General features: G+C 48.5%; 1 protein-coding gene across 6 annotated transcripts in view; it reads left to right on the plus strand.

Annotated features, from left to right (window-relative positions):
- FEZ1 (fasciculation and elongation protein zeta 1) overlaps positions 1–24,626 on the plus strand; it is a 143,563-nt gene that overhangs the window by 58,190 nt on the left and 60,747 nt on the right. For 4 of the 6 annotated variants that reach the window (XM_075328086.1, XM_075328087.1, XM_075328088.1 and 1 more), the window contains one exon: positions 14,038–14,398. In XM_075328086.1, coding sequence (XP_075184201.1) covers positions 14,038–14,398 — 361 coding nt within the window. Of the gene's footprint in view, positions 1–2,402; positions 2,747–14,037; positions 14,403–24,626 lie in introns of those variants that run through there. The other 2 variants (XM_075328089.1, XM_075328092.1) reach the window with 2 other exon arrangements.

Genomic DNA, 24,626 nt, shown 5'->3' on the forward strand with positions numbered 1-24,626 from the left:
CTTCAGTCTTGTGGTGGCTCAATGGTTAGCACTGCAGTCTTGTGGTGGCTCAGTGGTTAGTACTGCAGTCTTGCAGCGCTGGGGTCCTGGGTTCGAATCCCACCAAGGACACTATCTGCAAGGAGTTTGTATGTTCTCCCTGTGTTTGCATGAGTTTCCTCCGGGTTCTCCGGTTTCCTCCCACACTCGAATGACATACAGATAGGGAACCTAGATTGTGAGCCCCAATGGGGACAGTATTGCCAATGTATGTAAAGCGCTGTGGAATTAACAACGCTATATAAATGAATAAAATTATTATTATTATTATTATAATTGACTCAATCTTTAATTTATTTTCAATACAAGTGAGCCAAAATAGCTCTAAATTTCCGGTTGCCTTGGGATATTCGCATCTGCTGCGTTTTACAGTACCAGAATTGTGGATCAGATTGGAAATCTACAATGCGTCCATTTTTGCTGCGGATGTTACCGTGGCTGGATCTGTGCGGCTGAACTTTACTATTTGTTTACAAAGTGATCCGCAGCATAAATTGTCCGGCGCTGTGGATTTGACTCAACGTCTTTTACCCATTACATATCTGCGGCGTATACGTCCTATGTGCACGGATATCTTGATTATTGTATCGTGCAGTGTAACCTGTGTATATATACAGTACAGACCAAAAGTTTGGACACACCTTCTCATCTCTACAACAACTGTTAAGAGGAGACTTTGTGCAGCAGCCTTCATGGTAAAATAGCTGCTAGGAAACCACTGCTAAGGACAGGCAACAAGCAGAAGAGACTTGTTTGGGCTAAAGAACACAAGGAATGGACATTAGACCAGTGGAGATCTGTGCTTTGGTCTGATGAGTCCAAATTTGAGATCTTTGGATCCAACCACCGTGTCTTTGTAGAAAAGGTGAATGGATGGACTCTACATGGCTGGTTCCCACCGTGAAGCATGGAGGAGGAGGTGTGATGTGTGGAGGGGCTTTGCTGGTGACACTGTTGAGGATTTATTCAAAACTGAAGGCATACAGAACCAGCATGGCTACCACAGCATCTTGCAGCGGCGTGCTATTCCATCCGGTTTGCGTTTAGTTGGACATCATTTATTTTTCAACAGGACAATGACCCCAAACACCCCTCCAGGCTGTGTAAGGGCTATCTGACTAAGAAGGAGAGTGATGGGGGCTACGCCAGATGACCTGGCCTCCACAGTCACCAGACCTGAACCCAATCGAGATGGTTTGGGGTGAGCTGGACCGCAGAGTGACGGCAAAAGGGCCAACAAGTGCTAAGCATCTCTGGGAACTCCTTCAAGACTGTTGGAAGAAGCTCATCAAGAGAATGCCAAGAGTGTGCAAAGCAGTAATCAAAGTAAAAGGCGGCCACTGGGAAAAACCTAGAACATAAGACATATTTTCAGTTGTTTCACACTCTTTTGTTAAGTATTTCATTCCACATGTGATAATTCATAGTTTTGATGCCTTCAATGTGAATCTACAATTTTTAGAGTCATGAAAATAAAGAAAAGTCTTTTGAATGAGAAGTGTCCAAACTTTTGGTCTGTACTGTATGTATGTATGTGTATATATGCATGTGTGTGTGTGTGTATATATATATATATATATATATATATATATATATATATATATATATATATATATAAAATGTATGTATATATATGTATGCGTGTGTATGTATATATATATATATATATATATATATATATATATATATATATATATATTAATCTGACTTCACAGCATTGTACTCTGAGCATGGTGAGCAGGCCTGGAAAAATAATGAAAAGCTAAAATCTGGTGGATGTCGCTGAAACCCTTTAAGTCCTGTTTCCCATAGTCAAGGTTATCTATAAATTCAGATTGTGCGATTGTTCCTGAGATTAGTGTATGTGCGCTATCTGCAGCCTGCACTGTATGTAGGGTAGGAGTATAGCGGCTCTAGTTATGTAGGTCAGACATGCCATCAGTGTGACGCAAGCGGTAAATGTTCATTCTGAGGATGTATATACATATATATATGTGTAGCCCCCCACGTTTGAGCATGTCGGGGTAAGATCGGTGGTCCTGGCAGGGCTGCACCCCCACGTTTGAGCATGTCGGGGTAAGATCGGTGGTCCTGGCAGGGCTGCACCCCCACGTTTGAGCATGTCGGGGTAAGATCGGTGGTCCTGGCAGGGCTGCACCCCCACGTTTGAGCATGTCGGGGTAAGATCGGTGGTCCTGGCAGGGCTGCACCCCCACGTTTGAGCATGTCGGGGTAAGATCGGTGGTCCTGGCAGGGCTGCACCCTTCACATTGAGGACAGTCGCAGCTGTGACTGCAGGGCACACATGTCACTGGCTCTCCGCAGCTATGCATGCTCTGCCTATCTCTGCCGGCTCTGGGAGTGACTATGCTCTTGTCAGCAGTGTTGTGGAGGCAATGAATATTCATGAGCAGCTGAGGCAGGGCTGTGCCGCTGGATTGCTTCTTCCCAGCAAGGCTTGAGCCATCATCATCATCATCACCACGGTTGTGCGTTATTTTGTCTGCTTTTCCGGGCAGGATCTGGCGGAGGAGACAGGAGCCGGAGGAGACAGGAGCCGGAGGAGACAGGAGCCGGAGGAGACAGGAGCCGGAGGAGACAGGAGCCGGAGGAGACAGGAGCCGGAGGATGCTGAGCTAGGAAGGAGCACTCCGCAGCCTTTGTCCTGATGCTGAGGATCTGGTGGCTGGACCTGTGATCTCTGCAGGTGAGGATTCTGCCCTCTCCTATCCCTGCAAACCACCTCCAGATGTGATCTCATCATCTGCCATTCATTGCAGCAGAGGCTCTCCAGCTGCACAGCGGGGGCACCATTCATTATCGGGGTCTGTGGCCGGTGCTGGCGCTGCTGCGTGCCACACTGTGCCAGAGCTCCGGGGGACATGAATGATGCATTGTTTATCTGCAGGGCATGAATGATTATAGCATCACGGCTGTGATCCAGTGGATCGGGGCGAGCACAGAGTAGTGCGATGTAATGTGACCTGTGCTGTATAATGCAGGATGAGCCTCCGGTAACGGCAGGAGCAGACACAATCCAGGCATCATGCACCCGCCGCTGCACACAAATTGCATTATTAACCCTGGGAAATCTGTGTGTGATAATACTGAGGGGAAAATGCCGATCTAAAGGAAGTGCTGAGTCCGCGAACATGCAATGTACTGGAAATCCCTGCAATAAGCAGGGTAATGTGCATACTATATTGCCTGTTCCCATATACAGGGCCCGGTCTTGTGCACGGCGCCGCACTGTCCTTCAGCCATGCTGTTCATGATGATGTGAATGTGTTACCTGCAGGGAATATATTGATTTATTTTTTTATTATGTACAATATAATATAAACCTGAATTCTAGATTGAGAGTGGTTGGTTGTTTTACAGGAATATGTATAGTTTTGTGGTGGAGATTTATTTACTTCTAGGGTATTGGCTCTCTCTGTGGAGATGGAACCAGCAATGCACCCTGGGAAACAGAGTATGCAAATGAGCTTTCCTCCAGAAGTGAGCAGCCTAGGCCCTCATCTCCCTGCTTCTTTCTCTAGTCACTGTTTATTGATTGGCGGCCGGTCTCGTATCGTTTCCTTTTCACTCACATCAATATTTTATTTGAATTGAATTGTTTATAAAGGAAAAAAGATCATTGCAAAACACACAGCGTCATATTCTGGGATGTCTGATATTTGGGCCAAAATCTGCAAAGGAAAAGTCGGCATAATTGGGGTTTTTTTTCGTTTTTGTTTTTTTTAATCCAATTTTTAAAAGACAGCAAAGAGTAGAGATGGGTGAAACCTTTTAATGCTGAAGCTGGGACTGGAAGGGTTAATGTCACTTCATTTTATAGCCGTACCTTCTCTCTGACTGCTAAAATAAAAACCAAAGTGGTGGAAACCCCCTTCATGTAGGGTATTTGCAGAATCAAAGGTTTCAAGGATTTAGGCCTTGTGCGCACACTACGTTTTTACACGCGGTTTTTTTTTGCGTTTTTGCTGCAGAAATTTCTTGAGAAAATGGTTGTAACCTATGGGGAAAAAAAATAGCTGTGCGCACACTGTGTTTTTTTCTCAAGAACATTCTTTTTTGTAGAATTTCTTGAGAAAAAGAATGAGCATGTCACTTCTTTTCTGCAGGCACCTGCGTTTTTTGCCATAGATAATGGTAAAATAATGCAGGGAGCAACCAGCGGAAAAAAATGCATCAAAAACGCTGTAAAAACGCATGCATTTTTTGACCGCAAGTGCGCTAATCTTTCAGACTCAAGAAATTTCTTGAGAAAAATCCTTTTTCTAGTGTGAACAGGGCCTAAATGCTGAAGCTGGGACTGGAAGGGATAATGTCACTTCATTTTATAGCTGTACCTTCTCTCTGACTGCTAAAAAAAAAAAAGAAAAAAGAAAAAGTGGTGGAAATCCCCCATGTAGGGTATTTGCAGAATCAAAGGATTGAAGGTGCGCATGCTCGACTTCTGCTTCATTCATTGTCTATGGGACTGCTGGATAAACAGAGTACAGCGCTCCACTATTTTCTGCGGTCCGATAAATGCGGAATTCCTCCATGAAGACAGGTTTACATAATCACTGTGGGACCCCCAGAGATCAGTAACGACCCCCAAGGAAGTAGGCTTCTGTCCTGGCTTTGGCTTCAAAGTACTCATGTGGAATACTGCAATACTGCGTGTACAGCCTGAGTGGGACAGAGTCAGCTTGTGACTGTCGGTATGATGCTTCAGATTGAGGAGCCTTCATTTCAGCACGGTTCTGCCATCAATGCATATATACAGTATATACAGGTACAGAGGCCGCTTTCAGCCATATTTTGTAGTTATTCCCACAGACGGTGCAGTTGCATCTGCTGCCTGTAGTATTGCAGCAAGACCCAGGAATAGATCTCATTGCATTGCTTGGGTGTTTTCTGGGTTCAAATCCCACCAAGGACACCATCTGCAAGGAGTTTGTATGTTCTCCCCGTGTTTGCGTGGGTTTCCTCTGGGTTCTCCGGTGCCCTCCCACACTCCAAAGACATACAGATAGGGACTCTAGATTGTGAGCCCCAATGGGGACAGTGTTGCCAATGTATGTAAAGCGCTGTGGAATTAATAGCGCTATATAAATGAATAAATATTATTATTATTATTATATTATATTTTATTTTCCATCCCAATTCTCCTGTGCGATCATGTACCATTCTTGAAAGTAAAAATTGCTGTATACAGTTAGGTCCAGAAATATTTGGACAGTGACACAAGTTTTGTTATTTTAGCTGTTTACAAAAACATGTTCAGAAATACAATTATATATATATAATATGGGCTGAAAGTGCACACTCCCAGCTGCAATATGAGAGTTTTCACATCCAAATCGGAGAAAGGGTTTAGGAATCATAGCTCTGTAATGCATAGCCTCCTCTTTTTCAAGGGACCAAAAGTAATTGGACAAGGGACTCTAAGGGCTGCAATTAACTCTGAAGGCGTCTCCCTCGTTAACCTGTAATCAATGAAGTAGTTAAAAGGTCTGGGGTTGATTACAGGTGTGTGGTTTTGCATTTGGAAGTTGTTGCTGTGACCAGACAACATGCGGTCTAAGGAACTCTCAATTGAGGTGAAGCAGAACATCCTGAGGCTGAAAAAAAAGAAAAAATCCATCAGAGAGATAGCAGACATGCTTGGAGTAGCAAAATCAACAGTCGGGTACATTCTGAGAAAAAAGGAATTGACTGGTGAGCTTGGGAACTCAAAAAGGCCTGGGCGTCCACGGATGACAACAGTGGTGGATGATCGCCGCATACTTTCTTTGGTGAAGAAGAACCCGTTCACAACATCAACTGAAGTCCAGAACACTCTCAGTGAAGTAGGTGTATCTGTCTCTAAGTCACCAGTAAAGAGAAGACTCCATGAAAGTAAATACAAAGGGTTCACATCTAGATGCAAACCATTCATCAATTCCAAAAATAGACAGGCCAGAGTTACATTTGCTGAAAAACACCTCATGAAGCCAGCTCAGTTCTGGAAAAGTATTCTATGGACAGATGAGACCAAGATCAACCTGTACCAGAATGATGGGAAGAAAAAAGTTTGGAGAAGAAGGGGAACGGCACATGATCCAAGGCACACCACATCCTCTGTAAAACATGGTGGAGGCAACGTGATGGCATGGGCATGCATGGCTTTCAATGGCACTGGGTCACTTGTGTTTATTGATGACATAACAGCAGACAAGAGTAGCCGGATGAATTCTGAAGTGTACCGGGATATACTTTCAGCCCAGATTCAGCCAAATGCCGCAAAGTTGATCGGACGGCGCTTCATAGTACAGATGGACAATGACCCCAAGCATACAGCCAAAGCTACCCAGGAGTTCATGAGTGCAAAAAAGTGGAACATTCTGCAATGGTCAAGTCAATCACCAGATCTTAACCCAATTGAGCATGCATTTCACTTGCTCAAATCCAGACTTAAGACGGAAAGACCCACAAACAAGCAAGACCTGAAGGCTGCGGCTGTAAAGGCCTGGCAAAGCATTAAGAAGGAGGAAACCCAGCGTTTGGTGATGTCCATGGGTTCCAGACTTAAGGCAGTGATTGCCTCCAAAGGATTCACAACAAAATATTGAAAATAAAAATATTTTGTTTGGGTTTGGTTTATTTGTCCAATTACTTTTGACCTCCTAAAATGTGGAGTGTTTGTAAAGAAATGTGACAATTCCTACAATTTCTATCCGATATTTTTGTTCAAACCTTCAAATTAAACGTTACAATCTGCACTTGAATTCTGTTGTAGAGGTTTCATTTCAAATCCAATGTGGTGGCATGCAGAGCCCAACTCGCCAAAATTGTGTCACTGTCCAAAGATTTCTGGACCTAACTGTATATTTAAACTAAGACTGAGAAGGTGAAGAGTATGAAAGGCTGGAGCCTGAAGAGTTTTATTAGAGGATCTGCAGGAATATTAGTTATTATTGCAGAGAAAAAGTACCATAAATCCTGGAGGGATTACAGGCGTATCAAGAGTACCGATATGGTGAACTTAGAAGAATAGGAAACATTTGGGTCTGCGTAATAAGGTGATAAGTTGTGGGGGCAATAAAGTAATAGAAATTACGTAGGACAACGCTGGATAATTCTCTGTAGTGGTGAGGATTAGGTAGAGGAGTATAACGGAGGCATATGGTATGGATCAGACGATAGCAACTGGGAAGAATACAAGGGGAATGGACGGAAACCAGAAAAAGTTACAGTATTGGACAGACTGGATGAGCCTGGACATGGGTCTCACGTCCTGCTGATCGGTACCGGGATAATTAACTGTACGGATGGCACGATTTTAGCAACCATTGTGACCTATATCCACACATCTGCTCTGTAGAGTATATTCACACAATGTAGTCAAATCAGTGCTTATTACGTTTTTTCCTACAATCTGCAGTATTTTCACCAGGTTGTCGTAACGTACAATTTGGCCATATGGTGTAACTATAACTGACGAGCAGCTTGAAGACGCTCCATAATTCAGACATTTGTTTTTACAAAGCAGCGACCCAGCAGACTGTATTTGTAGTGTGTGGAGCGTTCTGTCTGGATGAGCACATGCTGGTGCGGTCCCCTCCCTGCAGCCCGCGGGGAACAAACTTTTACACAGATATTTAAAGTACAGTATATAACGTGAGCAGTGACATGTGCTGACACTGTACAGGGACGTGAGACTGGTGTGCTCAATGTGTGCATTAAATGGGAATATTAATCTTATAAGTCAGCGTGTACTCACTTGTCACAAATACACAGAGGAAATAGTGATATTACCCCAGCTGTTTGGGCAGCTAAATGCTTTGTGGGAATGGTTTGCAATCTACCAATTTTTTCTTTAATTTTTTTTTTTTTTTTTTTGCATCATTGTGTCATCAGAAAATAACCTCTTGGCTTATGAATGGGTAGACTGTAAAATAAGATAAGCAGAGCTTAGGTGGCCGTACACATTAGATAAATGTTGTCCGAATCTGCCAACAATCCTGACTCTCACCTTCACCACACATGTCTGGGTAGAAGAGGGATTGGACATATTGCATTACAACATGCCCTGTTCTTTGTTTTCACATGCTGTTAGGCTGCTTTCACACCTCCGGTTTCTGCAATGCGGCACAATCCGGCACTTTGCAGGAAAATCGTAACCGTTTTTTTTTGCTGCCGGTTGCGATTTTTCTGCATAGACTTTAATTAGTGCAGCATTGTGCCGCAAGGCCTTGCGTTCCATCCGGTTTTTGCTGCATGCGGCAGATTTAGCCGATGCGGCGGCCGGATGGAACGTTGCCTGGCACGTTTTTCGTGCGGCAAAAAAAAACCGCATCGCGCTGCATTCGGCCGATGCGGCGCATTTTTCAATGCATGCCTATGGCGGCCGGATGCGGCGCGATGCGGCAATAACCGCATCCGGCCGCCGCATGCGTTTTTTGCCACTGCGCATGCTCAGTAGCATGCCGCAAGCGGCAAAAACCGGACTGGCCGCAAAGGAAAAACTTATGCAAAGGATGCGGTGTTTTCACCGCATCCGTTGCATAGCTTGCACAGCCGGATTGAGCCGCAGAGCTCAAGCCGGATGTGTGAAAGCAGCCTTAAAGGTGCCTGGTAGCAGCTCATTCCCCTCGCCCCATTAAGAACACATGCACGCTCAATCGAGCCCTTCATTTATATGTATTGGAGAGCCAGGTATCTAAGGTATATGGGTGTAATAAGTGAATAACGGTAATTACGTGTCACGGTGAAATGCATTTTGGTAACATTTTCTTAACTTGCTGTACAACCAGATGTGCAGCCACAATTTGACCACAACGTAAGGGGTTTATCTGGTGAAAATACGTTCTCTCTTTCAGATGGGATAAGTGATAACTTACTAATCGGTTCAGGTAGTCTTCCCTTTGTATCCGCACCAATCAGAAGAGTGAGGGATTTTTATCCACATTACAAAATGAAGTGTGAGATCAGATACTCGACCGCTGCTCAGTTCATTCTCCTTTCAGTCTCTGTTTGTGCACCTTTCAGTCTCCTTTCAGTCTCCGTTCGTGCTCCGTTCAGTCCCCGTTCGTGCTCCGTTCAGTCTCTTTTCAGTCTCCGTTCGTGCTCCGTTCCGTCTCCTTTCAGTCTCCGTTCGTGCTCCTTTCAGTCTCCGTTCGTGCTCCTTTCAGTCTCCGTTCATGCTCTGTTCAATCTCCTTTCAGTCTCCGTTCATGCTCTGTTCAGTCTCCTTTTAGTCTCCGTTCGTGCTCCGTTCTCCGTTCGTGCTCCGCTCATTCTCTCTCAATATCACTGTTAATCAGACGTGTATACCGTAGCAGTGTCTGTTGACTCCAGGCTGTCAGGTCAGACGTGTATACAGTAGCAGTGTCTGTTGACTCCAGGCTGTCAGGTCAGACGTGTATACAGTAGCAGTGTCTGTTGACTCCAGGCTGTCAGGTCAGACGTGTATACAGTAGCAGTGTCTGTTGACTCCAGGCTGTCAGGTCAGACGTGTATACAGTAGCAGTGTCTGTTGATTCCAGGCTGTCAGGTCAGACGTGTATGTGAAGATGTAATTTACCCTCTCACTGTATATGCTGTGATACTATGTCATGATATGTATATTTCCCTGGTTGTATTAGTTGTAATTCATGTATTTTCTTGGGGGAGCTACTGGTCTCAATGTGTCTCTCTCATACAATTGTAGTCTTGGCATCTAATGTGATTATGTAAATAGCCTGTCCTCTTCTTTCCAGAGTTGTGTATCTAATCTGTAATTGCATTGGCCAGTGAAGGAATAGTCATTGTTCTTTACAGCAGGGGATCCCTTCATCTACTGTGGCTGGCAGACATATTGGAGCCCTGTGATGGACCAAACCATTGATGATAGGATGTGTGACCCCTACCCCCTGAACAAACATGGTGGGCTGGTCAAGGAGCACAGACAATGAATTTCCCTTTTTGTAACTTCAGAGTGAGCTGAAACTTGAAGAGAGCAGGAGCCCCAGCCTGGGTGGCTGTGGACACGGACGGAGCTAGGCCTGTGTGGCGGCCCGTGGGATTGTGTGGAACTCTTTGGACTACTGTAAGGACGATTGCTTTGTTATCCGGTCCGAGGATTGTCGGGAAGGGCCCCCGAATCTGTTTTATGTGGACTAATCGTGTGCTGTTCCTGTATTCCTGTTAATAAACCTGTTGGATCGTTCCTCGGCCTCGTCCATCCTTTGCTCTCTTGTACACCCCCGTCACAAACTGGTTGGCAGCGCTGGGATCAGAGCAGAAGGAATGGAGGACAATGGCTCAACATCAGGAACCAGCACTGCAGAGTACAAGACCTGGACTTTGGGGAGCCTGCAATCAAAGGCCCGTGAAGTAGGAGTTCGTTTCAAAGGACTCTCCAAGGAGCAGCTGATTGAGGCGCTAGAAGGAGTCTGTTCGCAAAATGACGTGGAGGAAGGATCCTCACAGCAAACGGAAGAAAGACAGGAGCTGGAGGTAAATACCCAAAAAAGTCAATGGGTTGTGTGGTACAAGGAGGAGATGGCACTGCTTGGAGATGAGGCCACCATAGAAGATAAGAGGGAGGCCATGCGTGGAGCTAAAGAGAAGGAGCGCAGGATGGAGGAGATGGCACTGCTGGATAAGGAGCTCGCTGTGGAAGCCGCGAGAGGTTCCAGACAGACTGTAACCCCAGCACCCATCATGAGGGAACTTCCCAGGGTGTCCCGCAAAGACTTTAAGCCGTTTAATGAGGCTGCAGGCGACATTGAGGGCTTCTTCCAGGACTTTGAGCATCAGTGTCGATTAATGGAAGTCCCGGACAGGGAGCGTGTCCGGCATCTGGTTGGGCTCCTAGAGGGGGGAGCTGCTGAAGCCTATAGAGCTATGGACCCTCGGTGGAACTGTGAGTATGCGGATATTAAACAGACTATTCTAGAACATTATGCTGTGACCCCAGACACTTACAGGACTCAGTTCCGTGCTTTAGCCTGTGATGGGGAAGTGTCTTTTAAGATATATGCTCATAGACTCCAACAAATATGTAATCGCTGGCTGGAGGCAGAGGAGGCCTTATCTTGGGAGACCTTCCTGCAGGTCATCCTAAAAGAACAATTCTTTGCCCAGTGCCCCGCTGAGATCCGGGAATGGGTGCGTGAGAGAAAACCAGCGACAGTGGAGGAAGCTGCTGCTCTCGCTGATGAGGCTCTCACCATCAAGCCTCAGTGGAGGGTTCTGTTGGAGGATGGAGAGACGCCTAACAGCTCCACAACACCGGATGCCCCCAGTTATTCTGTCCCCATTGTTCCCCGTTCCTCTAAGCCACCACATGTTGATACCCGTGTTAATGTGCCTCCAGTTGCTTCTACTGCACTTTCTGGAATACGCCGGGGAGAGGAAGTAACAGAGCGCAGGTGTTATGTTTGTAGGCATCCCGGGCATTTGCAGGCCTCATGCCCAGCCAGGCCATGGAGGAATCATCCTCAAACCCCTACAGCACCTTCAGGTGGGAGCCGGCCTCCAAGTTCCCCTACCCCTTACCCAAGAGGACGCCTTGGATGGAGGGAGACCCAGCTCAGATGCTATCAATGTGGACAGCCAGGGCATCGGCAAGTCTCCTGCCCAGCTGTTCAAATGAGGACTGATCCTGCACCCAATCGGATTGTTAATTATTTACAGCCCAGTGCCATGGAGGAAGATGTGGCACCGTTATGTGAGGACTGGCCTAGTGACTCAGCCCCCCATGTTGCACCACCAGGAGTTTACGGGGTGCGACCCGCAGTTATGACGACTTCTGCTCATCGAGGTAAGCACTTGCAGGAGGTTGTGCTGGATGGACAGAGACTTGTTGGATTTTGTGACTCGGGTGCTTTCCTCACACTGGCTGATCCCCGAGTGGTTCGGCCTGAGGCAATCCATAGAGGACCTGGGATTGTTATTGAACTGGCTGGTGGACAATGGAGGACTATTCCCACAGCCACTGTGGATCTGAACTTTGGTTTTGGGGTCAGGCGATGTGTGGTTGGGGTGATGGGTGGTCTGCCTGCAGCTGTTCTCCTGGGCAATGATGTGGGAGAGCTACGATGCCAATTCGTGGCTGCATGAAGCCACATGTAAGTAACGCTCTGCCTGTGTGTACTTAACCAGTGACCTGTAGAGGTCCCTAGTACGTACACAAGTTTGGAGGGGTAGGGATTGTGAAGATGTAATTTACCCTCTCACTGTATATGCTGTGATACTATGTCATGATATGTATATTTCCCTGGTTGTATTAGTTGTAATTCATGTATTTTCTTGGGGGAGCTACTGGTCTCAATGTGTCTCTCTCATACAATTGTAGTCTTGGCATCTAATGTGATTATGTAAATAGCCTGTCCTCTTCTTTCCAGAGTTGTGTATCTAATCTGTAATTGCATTGGCCAGTGAAGGAATAGTCATTGTTCTTTACAGCAGGGGATCCCTTCATCTACTGTGGCTGGCAGACATATTGGAGCCCTGTGATGGACCAAACCATTGATGATAGGATGTGTGACCCCTACCCCCTGAACAAACATGGTGGGCTGGTCAAGGAGCACAGACAATGCATTTCCCTTTTTGTAACTTCAGAGTGAGCTGAAACTTGAAGAGAGCAGTAGCCCCAGCCTGGGTGGCTGTGGACACGGACGGAGCTAGGCCTGTGTGGCGGCCCGTGGGATTGTGTGGAACTCTTTAGACTACTGTAAGGACGATTGCTTTGTTATCCGGTCCGAGGATTGTCGGGAAGGGCCCCCGAATCTGTTTTATGTGGACTAATCGTGTGCTGTTCCTGTATTCCTGTTAATAAACCTGTTGGATCGTTCCTCGGCCTCGTCCATCCTTTGCTCTCTTGTACACCCCCGTCACAGTGTATACAGTAGCAGTGTCTGTTAACTCCAGGCTGTCAGGTCAGACGTGTATACCGTAGCAGTGTCTGTTGACTCCAGGCTGTCAGGAACTGGTACTTTTTGGAGGCGCTAGTGATAGTCTCATGAGTAGATCCCAATTCATGTTTTGTTCTTTTATTTCGGGGATCTGTTTGCAGTTTTCTCATTTTTCAACGCTTTCCACATTGTTTGGGGAAATATAGAGCTACAAGTTTCCACAGGTTTAATTTTCCCTTCTTTTCCCTTCTTTTTGTTTTCCATATTTTTTCATTTTTCCTATTTCTTGGGGTCTGTTGTGGCTGCATTTCCACTCTGAAACAAGCCATGGCTTTGCTGTCCTTATTTGCCATACCGAGCTCTGTGCTATTTTATAAAATCTTAAATAACAAATCAATTCCTGCATTGTGTGAACAGACCCGTATGACATTCCCAGGCCTCTCCATGCTGGAGATACAGACACACAGACACAGCCGCACTCTGAGCACAGTATATGTGAGCACTGAGTATATGTGTTATTACTGCTGTATAGACTATACATATCACATTGTGTGAGCCCACCTACAACCTTTCCAAATGGGACCCTAACCATTTCCATCAGACGTGCCTCTCCCAGGCCAAGGTGTACATATATAAGGGACTGATGAGCCGCGCTCTGCCCACTATGGAGGGAGTCTTGCCTCCAAATGCACACTGAAAGGGTTAAAAAACCTCCTGGCAAAATGGAAATAAATTATTTGGGTATTTTTTTTCTTTGTGGCCTGTATCTGAGGGATTCCTGTGACTATTATATCCGGCAAACATGCAAAAAATCTGATAGGCGACTGCACAACTCAGATAATGTAAGACCTCGTGTGTGGCTGTGGCGGAGTAAGAGCCTAATACGCTATGCAAGGACCTAATTATGGAGTAGCATTTTCTAAAATGATTTTTTTTTTCTTAATTATTAATTAGTTGGTTTTTGGCAGTTTTAGTGGTAAAGTGTCCAGACGATGACATCACCAGTAGGAGTAGATTAGGCATGGGAAGTGTATGTTGGGAATCGGCCGCTGTAGTCAATGTCAATGATTTATTTATTTCTTTTGGGAATTCTGAACTGACGTCTATTTGATGTCCCAATCAGGCAAACTGAAATTGACGGTATCTTCTCAGCCTCCACTCCTGAGGTGCTCAGAGATGGAGGCCCCGTTGGTGTCTTTGGATGAGGAGTTTGAAGATGTCAGATCCTACTCCGAGGATCGAGAAGACAAGTCAAGGAGCATCTACATGTCCCCGTCCCGGCATCTGGAGGATGCTTCCCTGTCTGAGCTGGAAAACTTCAGCTCCGAGATCATCAGCTTCAAGTCTATGGAGGACCTCGTCAATGAGTTTGATGAAAAGCTGAATGTTTGCTTTCGAAATTACAATGCCAAAACGGAGAACTTGGCTCCTGTGAAGAACCATCTTCAGATTCAGGAGGAGGAGGAGCGGCTCCGAGATGAGGAGTAAGTGACACTTGTGTTGTTCCTGCAGATGTAAAAATCATCGTGTGTGTATGGCATAGGATTAAAGCGATCGGTGCTATGTGTGTAGGGCATAGGATTGAAGCGATCGGTGCTGTGTGTAGGGCATAGGATTAAAGCGATCGGTGCTATGTGTGTAGGGCATAGGATTGAAGCGATCGGTGCTCTGTGTGTATGGCATAGGATTGAAGCGATCGGTGCTATGGGATTGAAGCGATCGGTGCTATGTGTGTAGGGCATAGGATTGAAGCGATCGGTGCTATGTGTGTAGGGCATAGGATTGAAGCGATCGGTGCTATGTGTGTAGGGCATAGGATTGAAGCGATCGGTGCTATGTGTGTAGGGCATAGGATTGAAGCGATCGGTGCTATGTGTGTAGGGCATAGGATTGAAGCGATCGGTGCTATGTGTGTAGGGCATAGGATTGAAGCGATCGGTGCTATGTGTGTATGGCATAGGATTGAAGTGATCGGTGCTATGTGTGTAGGGCATAGGATTGAAGCGATCGGTGCTATGTGTGTAGGGCATAGGATTGAAGCGATCGGTGCTATGTGTGTAGGGCATAGGATTGAAGCGATCGGTGCTGTGTGTAGGGCATAGGATTGAAGCGATCGGTGCTATGTGTGTAGGGCATAGGATTGAAGCGATCGGTGCTCTGTGTGTAGGGCAGGGGTGGGCAATTAATTTTCCCATGGGGCCGCATGAGAAATTGGGATTGGTTTAGAGGGCCGGACTAATATAATTACCTCAGTTCTACCCAATATACTACATCACTACACCCCCTCCATATACTACACCTGTAATACTACACCACTACACCCCTATATACTACACCTGTATTATACTACACTCCCTCCATATACCTGTAATATACTACACCCCCATATACACCTGTATTATACTACACCACTATATAATACACCTCCGATATACTACATCATTACACCCCTATATACTACACCTGTAATATTACTACATCACTACACCCCATATACTACAACTGTAATATAGTACACGTCCATATAGTACACCTGTAATATACTACACCTCCATATAGCACACCTGTAATATACTACACCTCCATATAGTACACCTGTAATATACTACACCTCCATATAGCACACCTGTAATATACTACATCTCCATATAGCACACATGTAATATACTACATCACTACACCCCTATATAGCACACCTGTAATATACTACACCTCCATATAGCACACCTGTAATATACTACATCACTACACCCCTATATAGCACACCTGTAATATACTACACCTCCATATAGCACACCTGTAATATACTACATCTCCATATAGCACACATGTAATATACTACATCACTACACCCCTATATAGCACACCTGTAATATACTACACCTCCATATAGCACACCTGTAATATACTACACCTCCATATAGTACACCTGTAATATACTACACCTCCATATAGCACACCTGTAATATACTACATCTCCATATAGCACACATGTAATATACTACATCACTACACCCCTATATAGCACACCTGTAATATACTACACCTCCATATAGCACACCTGTAATATACTACATCACTACACCCCTATATAGCACACCTGTAATATACTACACCTCCATATAGCACACCTGTAATATACTACACCTCCATATAGCACACCTGTAATATACTACACCTCCATATAGCACACGTGTAATATACTACATCACTACACCCCTATATAGCACACCTGTAATATACTACACCTCCATATAGCACACCTGTAATATACTACACCTCCATATAGCACACCTGTAATATACTACACCTCCATATAGCACACCTGTAATATACTACACCTCCATATAGCACACCTGTAATATACACCTCCATATAGCACACCTGTAATATACTACACCTCCATATAGCACACCTGTAATATACACCTCCATATAGCACACCTGTAATATACACCTCCATATAGCACACCTGTAATATACTACACCTCCATATAGCACACCTGTAATATACTACACCTCCATATAGCACACCTGTAATATACACCTCCATATAGCACACCTGTAATATACTACACCTCCATAGAGCACACCTGTAATATGCACCTCCATATAGCACACCTGTAATATGCACCTCCATATAGCACACCTGTAATATGCACCTCCATATAGCACACCTGTAATATACTACACCCCCATATTTCACACACCCTGCTGCCCATACAGCCTGCACCCCCATATCACACACACTACACCCCCATATGTCACACACCCTGCCCACATATCTCACTCACCCTGCCTACATATCTCACTCACCCTGCCTGTACCCCAACTTACCCTTCTCAAACACTCTGTACCCCTTCACATCCTTCTGTCAGTCTGCAGCCCTCATATGCACTCACCCTGCAACTCCATCTTCCCTCATATGCACTCACCCTGCAGCCCCCCTCCCCCTCATGTCCCCTCTTTTCTCATTACCAGTCATCATGTGTCCACATCTCCTTCAGGATTCACTATCTTTGCTTTCTGCCCGGCCTCCTGTGTCTCCTCCCACACAGTCACATGGGCGTGACATCATCGCAGGTCCTGCAAGATGAATTATTCCTCTGCTGTGCTGCTTCTTCTCCTGCAGGGCGGGCGGGAACTTTTGAAATGACACACGCAGCGCAGTACTGACAACGTCAGAGCGCGCGTGTGTCACTGACAATTAGTGCCGGCAGGGAACAGAGGAAAGACTCCTGCGTTCCGCTGCCTGCACTGACTGTGCGGACCTGCACAGGATCTCTTCCTGCTCGGCACGCTGCAGCCCGGCTCCACTTCACCGGCTGAAGACGGGCGGGCCGGTCACAGAGAGCAGGCGGGCCGGATGTGGCCCGCGGGCCGCCCCTTGCCCAGGTCTGGTGTAGGGCATAGGATTGAAGCGATCGGTGCTATGTGTGTAGGGCATAGGATTGAAGCGATCGGTGCTATGTGTGTAGGGCATAGGATTGAAGTGATCGGTGCTGTGTGTAGGGCATAGGATTGAAGCGATCGGTGCTATGTGTGTAGGGCATAGGATTAAAGCGATCGGTGCAATGTGTGTAGGGCATAGGATTGAAGCGATCGGTGCTATGTGTGTAGGGCATAGGATTGAAGCGATCGGTGCTATGTGTGTAGGGCATAGGATTGAAGCGATCGGTGCTATGTGTGTAGGGCATAGGATTGAAGTGATCGGTGCTGTGTGTAGGGCATAGGATTGAAGTGATCGGTGCTGTGTGTGTAGGGCATAGGATTGAAGCGATCGGTGCTATGTGTGTAGGGCATAGGATTGAAGCGATCGGTGCTATGTGTGTAGGGCATAGGATTGAAGTGATCGGTGCTATGTGTGTAGGGCATAGGATTGAAGTGATCGGTGCTATGTGTGTAGGGCATAGGATTGAAGCGATCGGTGCTATGTGTGTAGGGCATAGGATTGAAGCGATCGGTGCTATGTGTGTAGGGCATAGGATTGAAGCGATCGGTGCTATGTGTGTAGGGCATAGGATTGAAGCGATCGGTGCTATGTGTGTAGGGCATAGGATTGAAGTGATCGGTGCTATGTGTGTAGGGCATAGGATTGAAGTGATCGGTGCTATGTGTGTAGGGCATAGGATTGAAGCGATCGGTGCTATGTGTGTAGGGCATAGGATTGAAGCGATCGGTGCTATGTGTGTATGGCATAGGATTGAAGCGATCGGTGCTATGTGTGTATGGCATAGGATTGAAGCGATCGGTGCTATGTGTGTAGGGCATAGGATTGAAGCGATCGGTGCTGTGTGTGTAGGGCATAGGATTGAAGTGATCGGTGCTATGTGTGTAGGGCATAGGATTGAAGTGATCGGTGCTATGTGTGTAGGGCATAGGATTGAAGCGATCGGTGCTATGTGTGTAGGGCATAGGATTGAAGCGATCGGTGCTATGTGTGTATGGCATAGGATTGAAGCGATCGGTGCTATGTGTGTAGGGCATAGGATTGAAGTGATCGGTGCTATGTGTGTAGGGCATAGGATTGAAGTGATCGGTGCTATGTGTGTAGGGCATAGGATTGAAGTGATCGGGGCTATGTGTGTAGGACATAGGATTGAAGCGATCGGTGCTATGTGTGTATGGCATAGGATTGAAGCGATCGGTGCTATGTGTGTAGGGCATAGGATTGAAGCGATCGGTGCTGTGTGTGTAGGGCATAGGATTGAAGTGATCGGTGCTATGTGTGTATGGCATAGGATTGAAGCGATCGGTGCTGTGTGTATGGCATAGGATTGAAGCGATCGGTGCTGTGTGTATGGCATAGGATTGAAGCGATCGGTGCTGTGTGTGTAGGGCATAGGATTGAAGCGATCGGTGCTATGTGTGTAGGGCATAGGATTGAAGTGATCGGTGCTATGTGTGTATGGCATAGGATTGAAGCGATCGGTGCTGTGTGTATGGCATAGGATTGAAGCGATCGGTGCTGTGTGTGTAGGGCATAGGATTGAAGCGATCGGTGCTGTGTGTGTATGGCATAGGATTGAAGCGATCGGTGCTATGTGTGTAGGGCATAGGAGTGAAGCGATCGGTGCTATGTGTGTAGGGCATAGGATTGAAGTGATCGGTGCTATGTGTGTAGGGCATAGGATTGAAGCGATCGGTGCTGTGTGTATGGCATAGGATTGAAGCGATCGGTGCTATGTGTGTATGGCATAGGATTGAAGCTGTCGCGGGCGGGGAGGAGGGTGTCAGCACTGCGCTCACCCCTCTGCTCGGGTCCGGCTGCTGCTGCTCAGTGGTGGCTCGAGCGGTGGGCCGGATCCCAGGGGTTCTCGACCGGCGCTCCTCGCCCGTGAGTGAAAGGGGATTGGGTGTTGGGATAAAGTCTATTGTCCGTGACGCCACCCACGGTTGTAGTGATTTGTTAGCACCACCGCTGCTCGTTGTGGGGATCCCGGGAGTGATGGTGTGAAGCAGCAAGTTGTTGTGTTGCCCCTCCGTGGGTAGGGGTTGGTGATCCCGGGGCCCAGTGGTGAGGTGGGAGTTGCAGGGCTTGGTGGGCGCAGGGACGCGGGGGCAGCGCTGTGCCTTGCGGCACTGTGGTACTCACTCAGCCTGAGACGTTGACACAGTTCTCGGTAAAAGACACGGCTGGAAAGACGGTTCCCACGGACGGCTGCACTTGCTTTCCCCAGTAGGTGACGGTGATGTCCCTTTTCCCTGCACCTGATGTTGTTGATGGTCTCGATGGGTTCCCACCGGTAACCCGCTCCCCGGCTTCAAGCTGGACCGGAGGAGCTCTACTCTTTGCCCGCAGGCGCTGGCCCTTAGAAACTGGTGCCCTGGCGGTGGCGGTGTCTCTACTGTAATGGTTGGGCTGTTGCCTTCAATCGGGACTTGGTTGTTGGGGGATCTGCGTCCCTTTCACTGACGGATTTGGCAAATTATGGCGACTCCTAGCCTTGCCGGGGTCCGAGAGGCCCCTGCCCTGGTGCTGACTGTCCTTTGTACACTGCTCCAGACCGCCGGGCCACTACCCGTCCGCGGTCCTTCCAGGAACTTCCAAACGGTCACCCCTCCGGACAATCACCGCCATTGCTGACCTTGCTGACTCTGTCCTGCACACAGCTGGACCACTTCAGGCTTTCCACTCTTTCTTTTCTGTCACCACTCTTACTTTCCTCCTTTACCACTTTACTTCCTTCACTTCACTACTGCTTAACTCCTCCACTTAGCTCCTCACTCAAGCTCCCCCTGAGCTAATCTGCCTGGTTCTTCCTGCCTCCAGGGATGTGAACTCCTCGGTGGGCGGAGCAAAGCGCCTGGCCCACCCCCTGGTGTGAACATCAGCCTCTGGAGGTAGGCAACAAGGATTTTGGGTTAGCTTTGGTGTTCCTAACTGGGGTGTAGGGTGTGGTGGTGTGATGACCTGTGACCCCTGGCTTGCCCAGGGCGTCACATTCCCCCTTAGCAAAATGCAGACCGTCCGCGGGCTGCCCGTCCAACACCGGTTTTATTTTTCTGAAAATGCATAAAAGTAAACGGTAACATTATTTACATTTTTAATAATTCTTCCCATAACGGGAGGCACATTTCTTTAACGTTGCATAACGGTTCACGGTTACGGTTTCCGCTCTCTCCCACCCAAGCAACCTGGCCCTGATGCTGCCCCTAAAACCCAGGCAGCACCCCTTGACCCACAGTCCAGCACAAGTTACCCGAGCGGGATCTGTCCTTCCCCTCCAGAGGGTAGCCACCGGTCCCTTTGGTGGCTGGGCCCCAGCCGGCTCTACTGCGGGCCCTCCCTCCAACCTGCCTCTCCGGAGGCGGCATTGCGGAAACGGTAACTGCAAACAACTTATTTACAAGCCACTTAACGTTTGTGGGTGCCCTGCAAGTTCTCGGGCTTGTCCATGAGCAGTTCCTCATGCAAAACAACTTTCAAACGGTCCCCACGGGGACAACGGTGCCAGCTCTGGCCAGTTCAATCACTGGTAGACAATCTGGTTACTGTTCAGTTGATCACTTTCATCATTTGCAAAACTTTCAAACAAACTTTTAAACACTTTGGTCCCAACGGGGACTGCTGCAGCGGGCATCCGCTGACACTACTGGGCATTTTCGTCCTCCTCACCCGGCTCGGGGTGGAAGAACACGGGCACCAGCCCCTCTAGTGCATAGCAAGCACGGCGTGGAAGGGCCGCCCGATACCCGTTGTTTCCAGTTCGGTGGACATATGTGGCCTCCATGCCAGGCAGGGCAACGACCCCTTCTTCTTCCTCCGACACAGGCTCAGTGTCAGGCCCGGAGTCGCTATCTTCTGCCCCCGCGCCAGGCGGGTTGCTGCCAGCGGCCACAGCCTCCAGGCTCGCCACTCTTTCGGCCACCGTGACGGAGGGGTGCACACTGGACGGGTCATACGTAGCGCGATGCACGGGTACGAAGAAGGGAGGCGGCATGGGGGCCAGGGGCAGACCGGGTCCCTCAGCCGCAGCGGCCGGTCCCTCGGGGACACAGGGGCGTGGGTCACTCACCAGCTCCTCCATCATGGCCTCCACTCCATACACTCGCGCAACAGCAGCTATCGCCTCCACCTCTGCGGTCCACTGCTCCATCAGTCTGCAGATCTGGCTCCGGTAGTGACGGCAGATCCCCGCCGTCCGGGCCCTCAGCCATGCCGCTGTTCCGGGCACCAGCTCGGTAGCCTCCGCATAACTAGGTGGGGCGGACATTCCTTGCTAGGGTCGGCGGACCACGGGGTCTCAGCGTCTCTGTTTGCACCGCCACACTCACATGCAGCCAGCCGCCATCGCGTCCCCCTTAGCTCTTTCCGGCCCCTCCTCTCTCGGGGCGGGGTTTTGGCCTTCGCGCTTCTGCTACTCGAGAAGACGCTCGAGCGGGAACTTTTCGCGCCAAAGATGGCGGCTTCTGAAATTTTCCTGCCGGATACCTCCGGCGGTAACAAGGCGCACCTCTACCAGACGGCAGAGCGGTAAGATCCTGTTCGTGACGCCAAGTTGTCGCGGGCGGGGAGGAGGGTGTCAGCACTGCGCTCACCCCTCTGCTCGGGTCCGGCTGCTGCTCAGTGGTGGCTCGAGCGGTGGGCTGGATCCCGGGGGTCTCGAGCGGCGCTCCTCGCCCGTGAGTGAAAGGGGATTGGGTGTTGGGATAAAGTCTATTGTCCGTGACGCCACCCACGGTTGTGGTGATTTGTTAGCACCACCGCTGCTCGGTGTGGGGATCCCGGGAGTGATGGTGTGAAGCAGCAAGTTGTTGTGTTGCCCCTCCGTGGGTAGGGGTTGGTGATCCCGGGGCCCAGTGGTGAGGTGGGAGATGCAGGGCTTGGTGGGGTGCAGGGACGCGGGGGCAGCGCTCTGCCTTGCGGCACTGTGGTACTCACTCAGCCTGAGACGTTGACACAGTTCTCGGTAAAACACACGGCTGGAAAGACGGTTCCCACGGACGGCTGCACTTGCTTTCCCCAGTAGGTGACGGTGATGTCCCTTTTCCCTGCACCTGATGTTGTTGATGGTCTCGATGGGTTCCCACCGGTAACCCGCTCCCCGGCTTCAAGCTGGACCGGAGGAGCTCTACTCTTTACCCGCAGGCACTGGCCCTTAGAAACTGGTGCCCTGGCGGTGGCGGTGTCTCTACTGTAATGGTTGGGCTGTTGCCTTCAATCGGGACTTGGTTGTTGGGGGATCTGCGTCCCCTTCATTGACGGATTTAGCAAATTATGGCGACTCCTAGCCTTGCCGGGGTCCGAGAGGCCCCTGCCCTGGTGCTGACTGTCCTTTGTACACTGCTCCAGACCGCCGGGCCACTACCCGTCCGCGGTCCTTCCAGGAACTTCTAAACTGTCACCCCTCCGGACAATCACCGCCGTTGCTGACCTTGCTGACTCTGTCCTGCACACAGCTGGACCACTTCAGGCTTTCCACTCTTTCTTTTCTGTCACCACTCTTACTTTCCTCCTTTACCACTTTACTTCCTTCACTTCACTACTGGTTTACTCCTCCACTTAGCTCCTCACTCAAGCTCCCCCTGAGCTAATCTGCCTGGTTCTTCCCGCCTCCAGGGCTATGAACTCCTCGGTGGGCGGAGCCAACCACCTGGCCCACCCCCTGGTGTGAACATCAGCCTCTGGAGGAAGGCAACAAGGATTTTGGGTTAGCTTTGGTGTTCCTAACTGGGGTGTAGGGTGTGGTGGTGTGATGACCTGTGACCCCTGGCTTGCCCAGGGCGTCACAAAGCGATCGGTGCTATGTGTGTATGGCATAGGATTGAAGCGATCGGTGCTATGTGTAGGGCATAGGATTGAAGTGATCGGTGCTATGTGTGTAGGGCATAGGATTGAAGCGATCGGTGCTATGTGTGTAGGGCATAGGATTGAAGCGATCGGTGCTATGTGTGTAGGGCATAGGATTGAAGTGATCGGTGCTGTGTGTGTAGGGCATAGGATTGAAGTGATCGGTGCTATGTGTGTAGGGCATAGGATTGAAGCGATCGGTGCTATGTGTGTAGGGCATAGGATTGAAGTGATCGGTGCTGTGTGTGTAGGGCATAGGATTAAAGTGATCAGTGCTATGTGTGTATGGCATAGGATTGAAGCGATCGGTGCTGTGTGTGTAGGGCATAGGATTGAAGCGATCGGTGCTGTGTGTAGGGCATAAGATTGAAGCGATCGGTGCTATGTGTGTAGGGCATAGGATTGAAGTGATCGGTGCTATGTGTGTATGGCATAGGATTGAAGCGATCGGTGCTATTTGTGTAGGGCATAGGATTGAAGCGTTCGGTGCTATGTTTGTAGGACATAGGATTGAAGCGATCGGTGCTATGTGTGTATGGCATAGGATTGAAGCGATCGGTTCTGTGTGTGTAGGGCATAGGATTGAAGCGATCGGTGCTATGTGTGTAGGGCATAGGATTGAAGCGATCGGTGCTATGTGTGTAGGGCATAGGATTGAAGCGATCGGTGCTATGTGTGTAGGGCATAGGATTGAAGTGATCGGTGCTGTGTGTAGGGCATAGGATTGAAGTGATCGGTGCTGTGTGTGTAGGGCATAGGATTGAAGCGATCGGTGCTATGTGTGTAGGGCATAGGATTGAAGCGATCGGTGCTATGTGTGTATGGCATAGGATTGAAGTGATCGGTGCTATGTGTGTAGGGCATAGGATTGAAGCGATCGGTGCTATGTGTGTATGGCATAGGATTGAAGTGATCGGTGCTATGTGTGTAGGGCATAGGTTTGAAGCGATCGGTGCTATGTGTGTAGGGCATAGGATTGAAGCGATCGGTGCTATGTGTGTATGGCATAGGATTGAAGCGATCGGTGCTATGTGTGTAGGGCATAGGATTGAAGCGATCGGTGCTATGTGTGTAGGGCATAGGATTGAAGTGATCGGTGCTATGTGTGTAGGGCATAGGATTGAAGCGATCAGTGCTATGTGTGTAGGGAATAGGATTGAAGTGATCGGTGCTATGTGTGTATGGCATAGGATTGAAGTGATCGGTACTGTGTGTATGGCATAGGATTGAAGTGATCGGTGCTATGTGTGTAGGGCATAGGATTGAAGCGATCGGTGCTATGTGTGTAGGGCATAGGATTGAAGTGATCGGTGCTATGTGTGTATGGCATAGGATTGAAGCGATCGGTGCTGTGTGTGTAGGGCATAGGATTGAAGCGATCGGTGCTATGTGTGTAGGGCATAGGATTGAAGCGATCGG

This window comes from Anomaloglossus baeobatrachus, chromosome 11 (assembly GCF_048569485.1).
Source record: "Anomaloglossus baeobatrachus isolate aAnoBae1 chromosome 11, aAnoBae1.hap1, whole genome shotgun sequence".
Lineage (NCBI taxonomy): Eukaryota > Metazoa > Chordata > Amphibia > Anura > Aromobatidae > Anomaloglossus > Anomaloglossus baeobatrachus.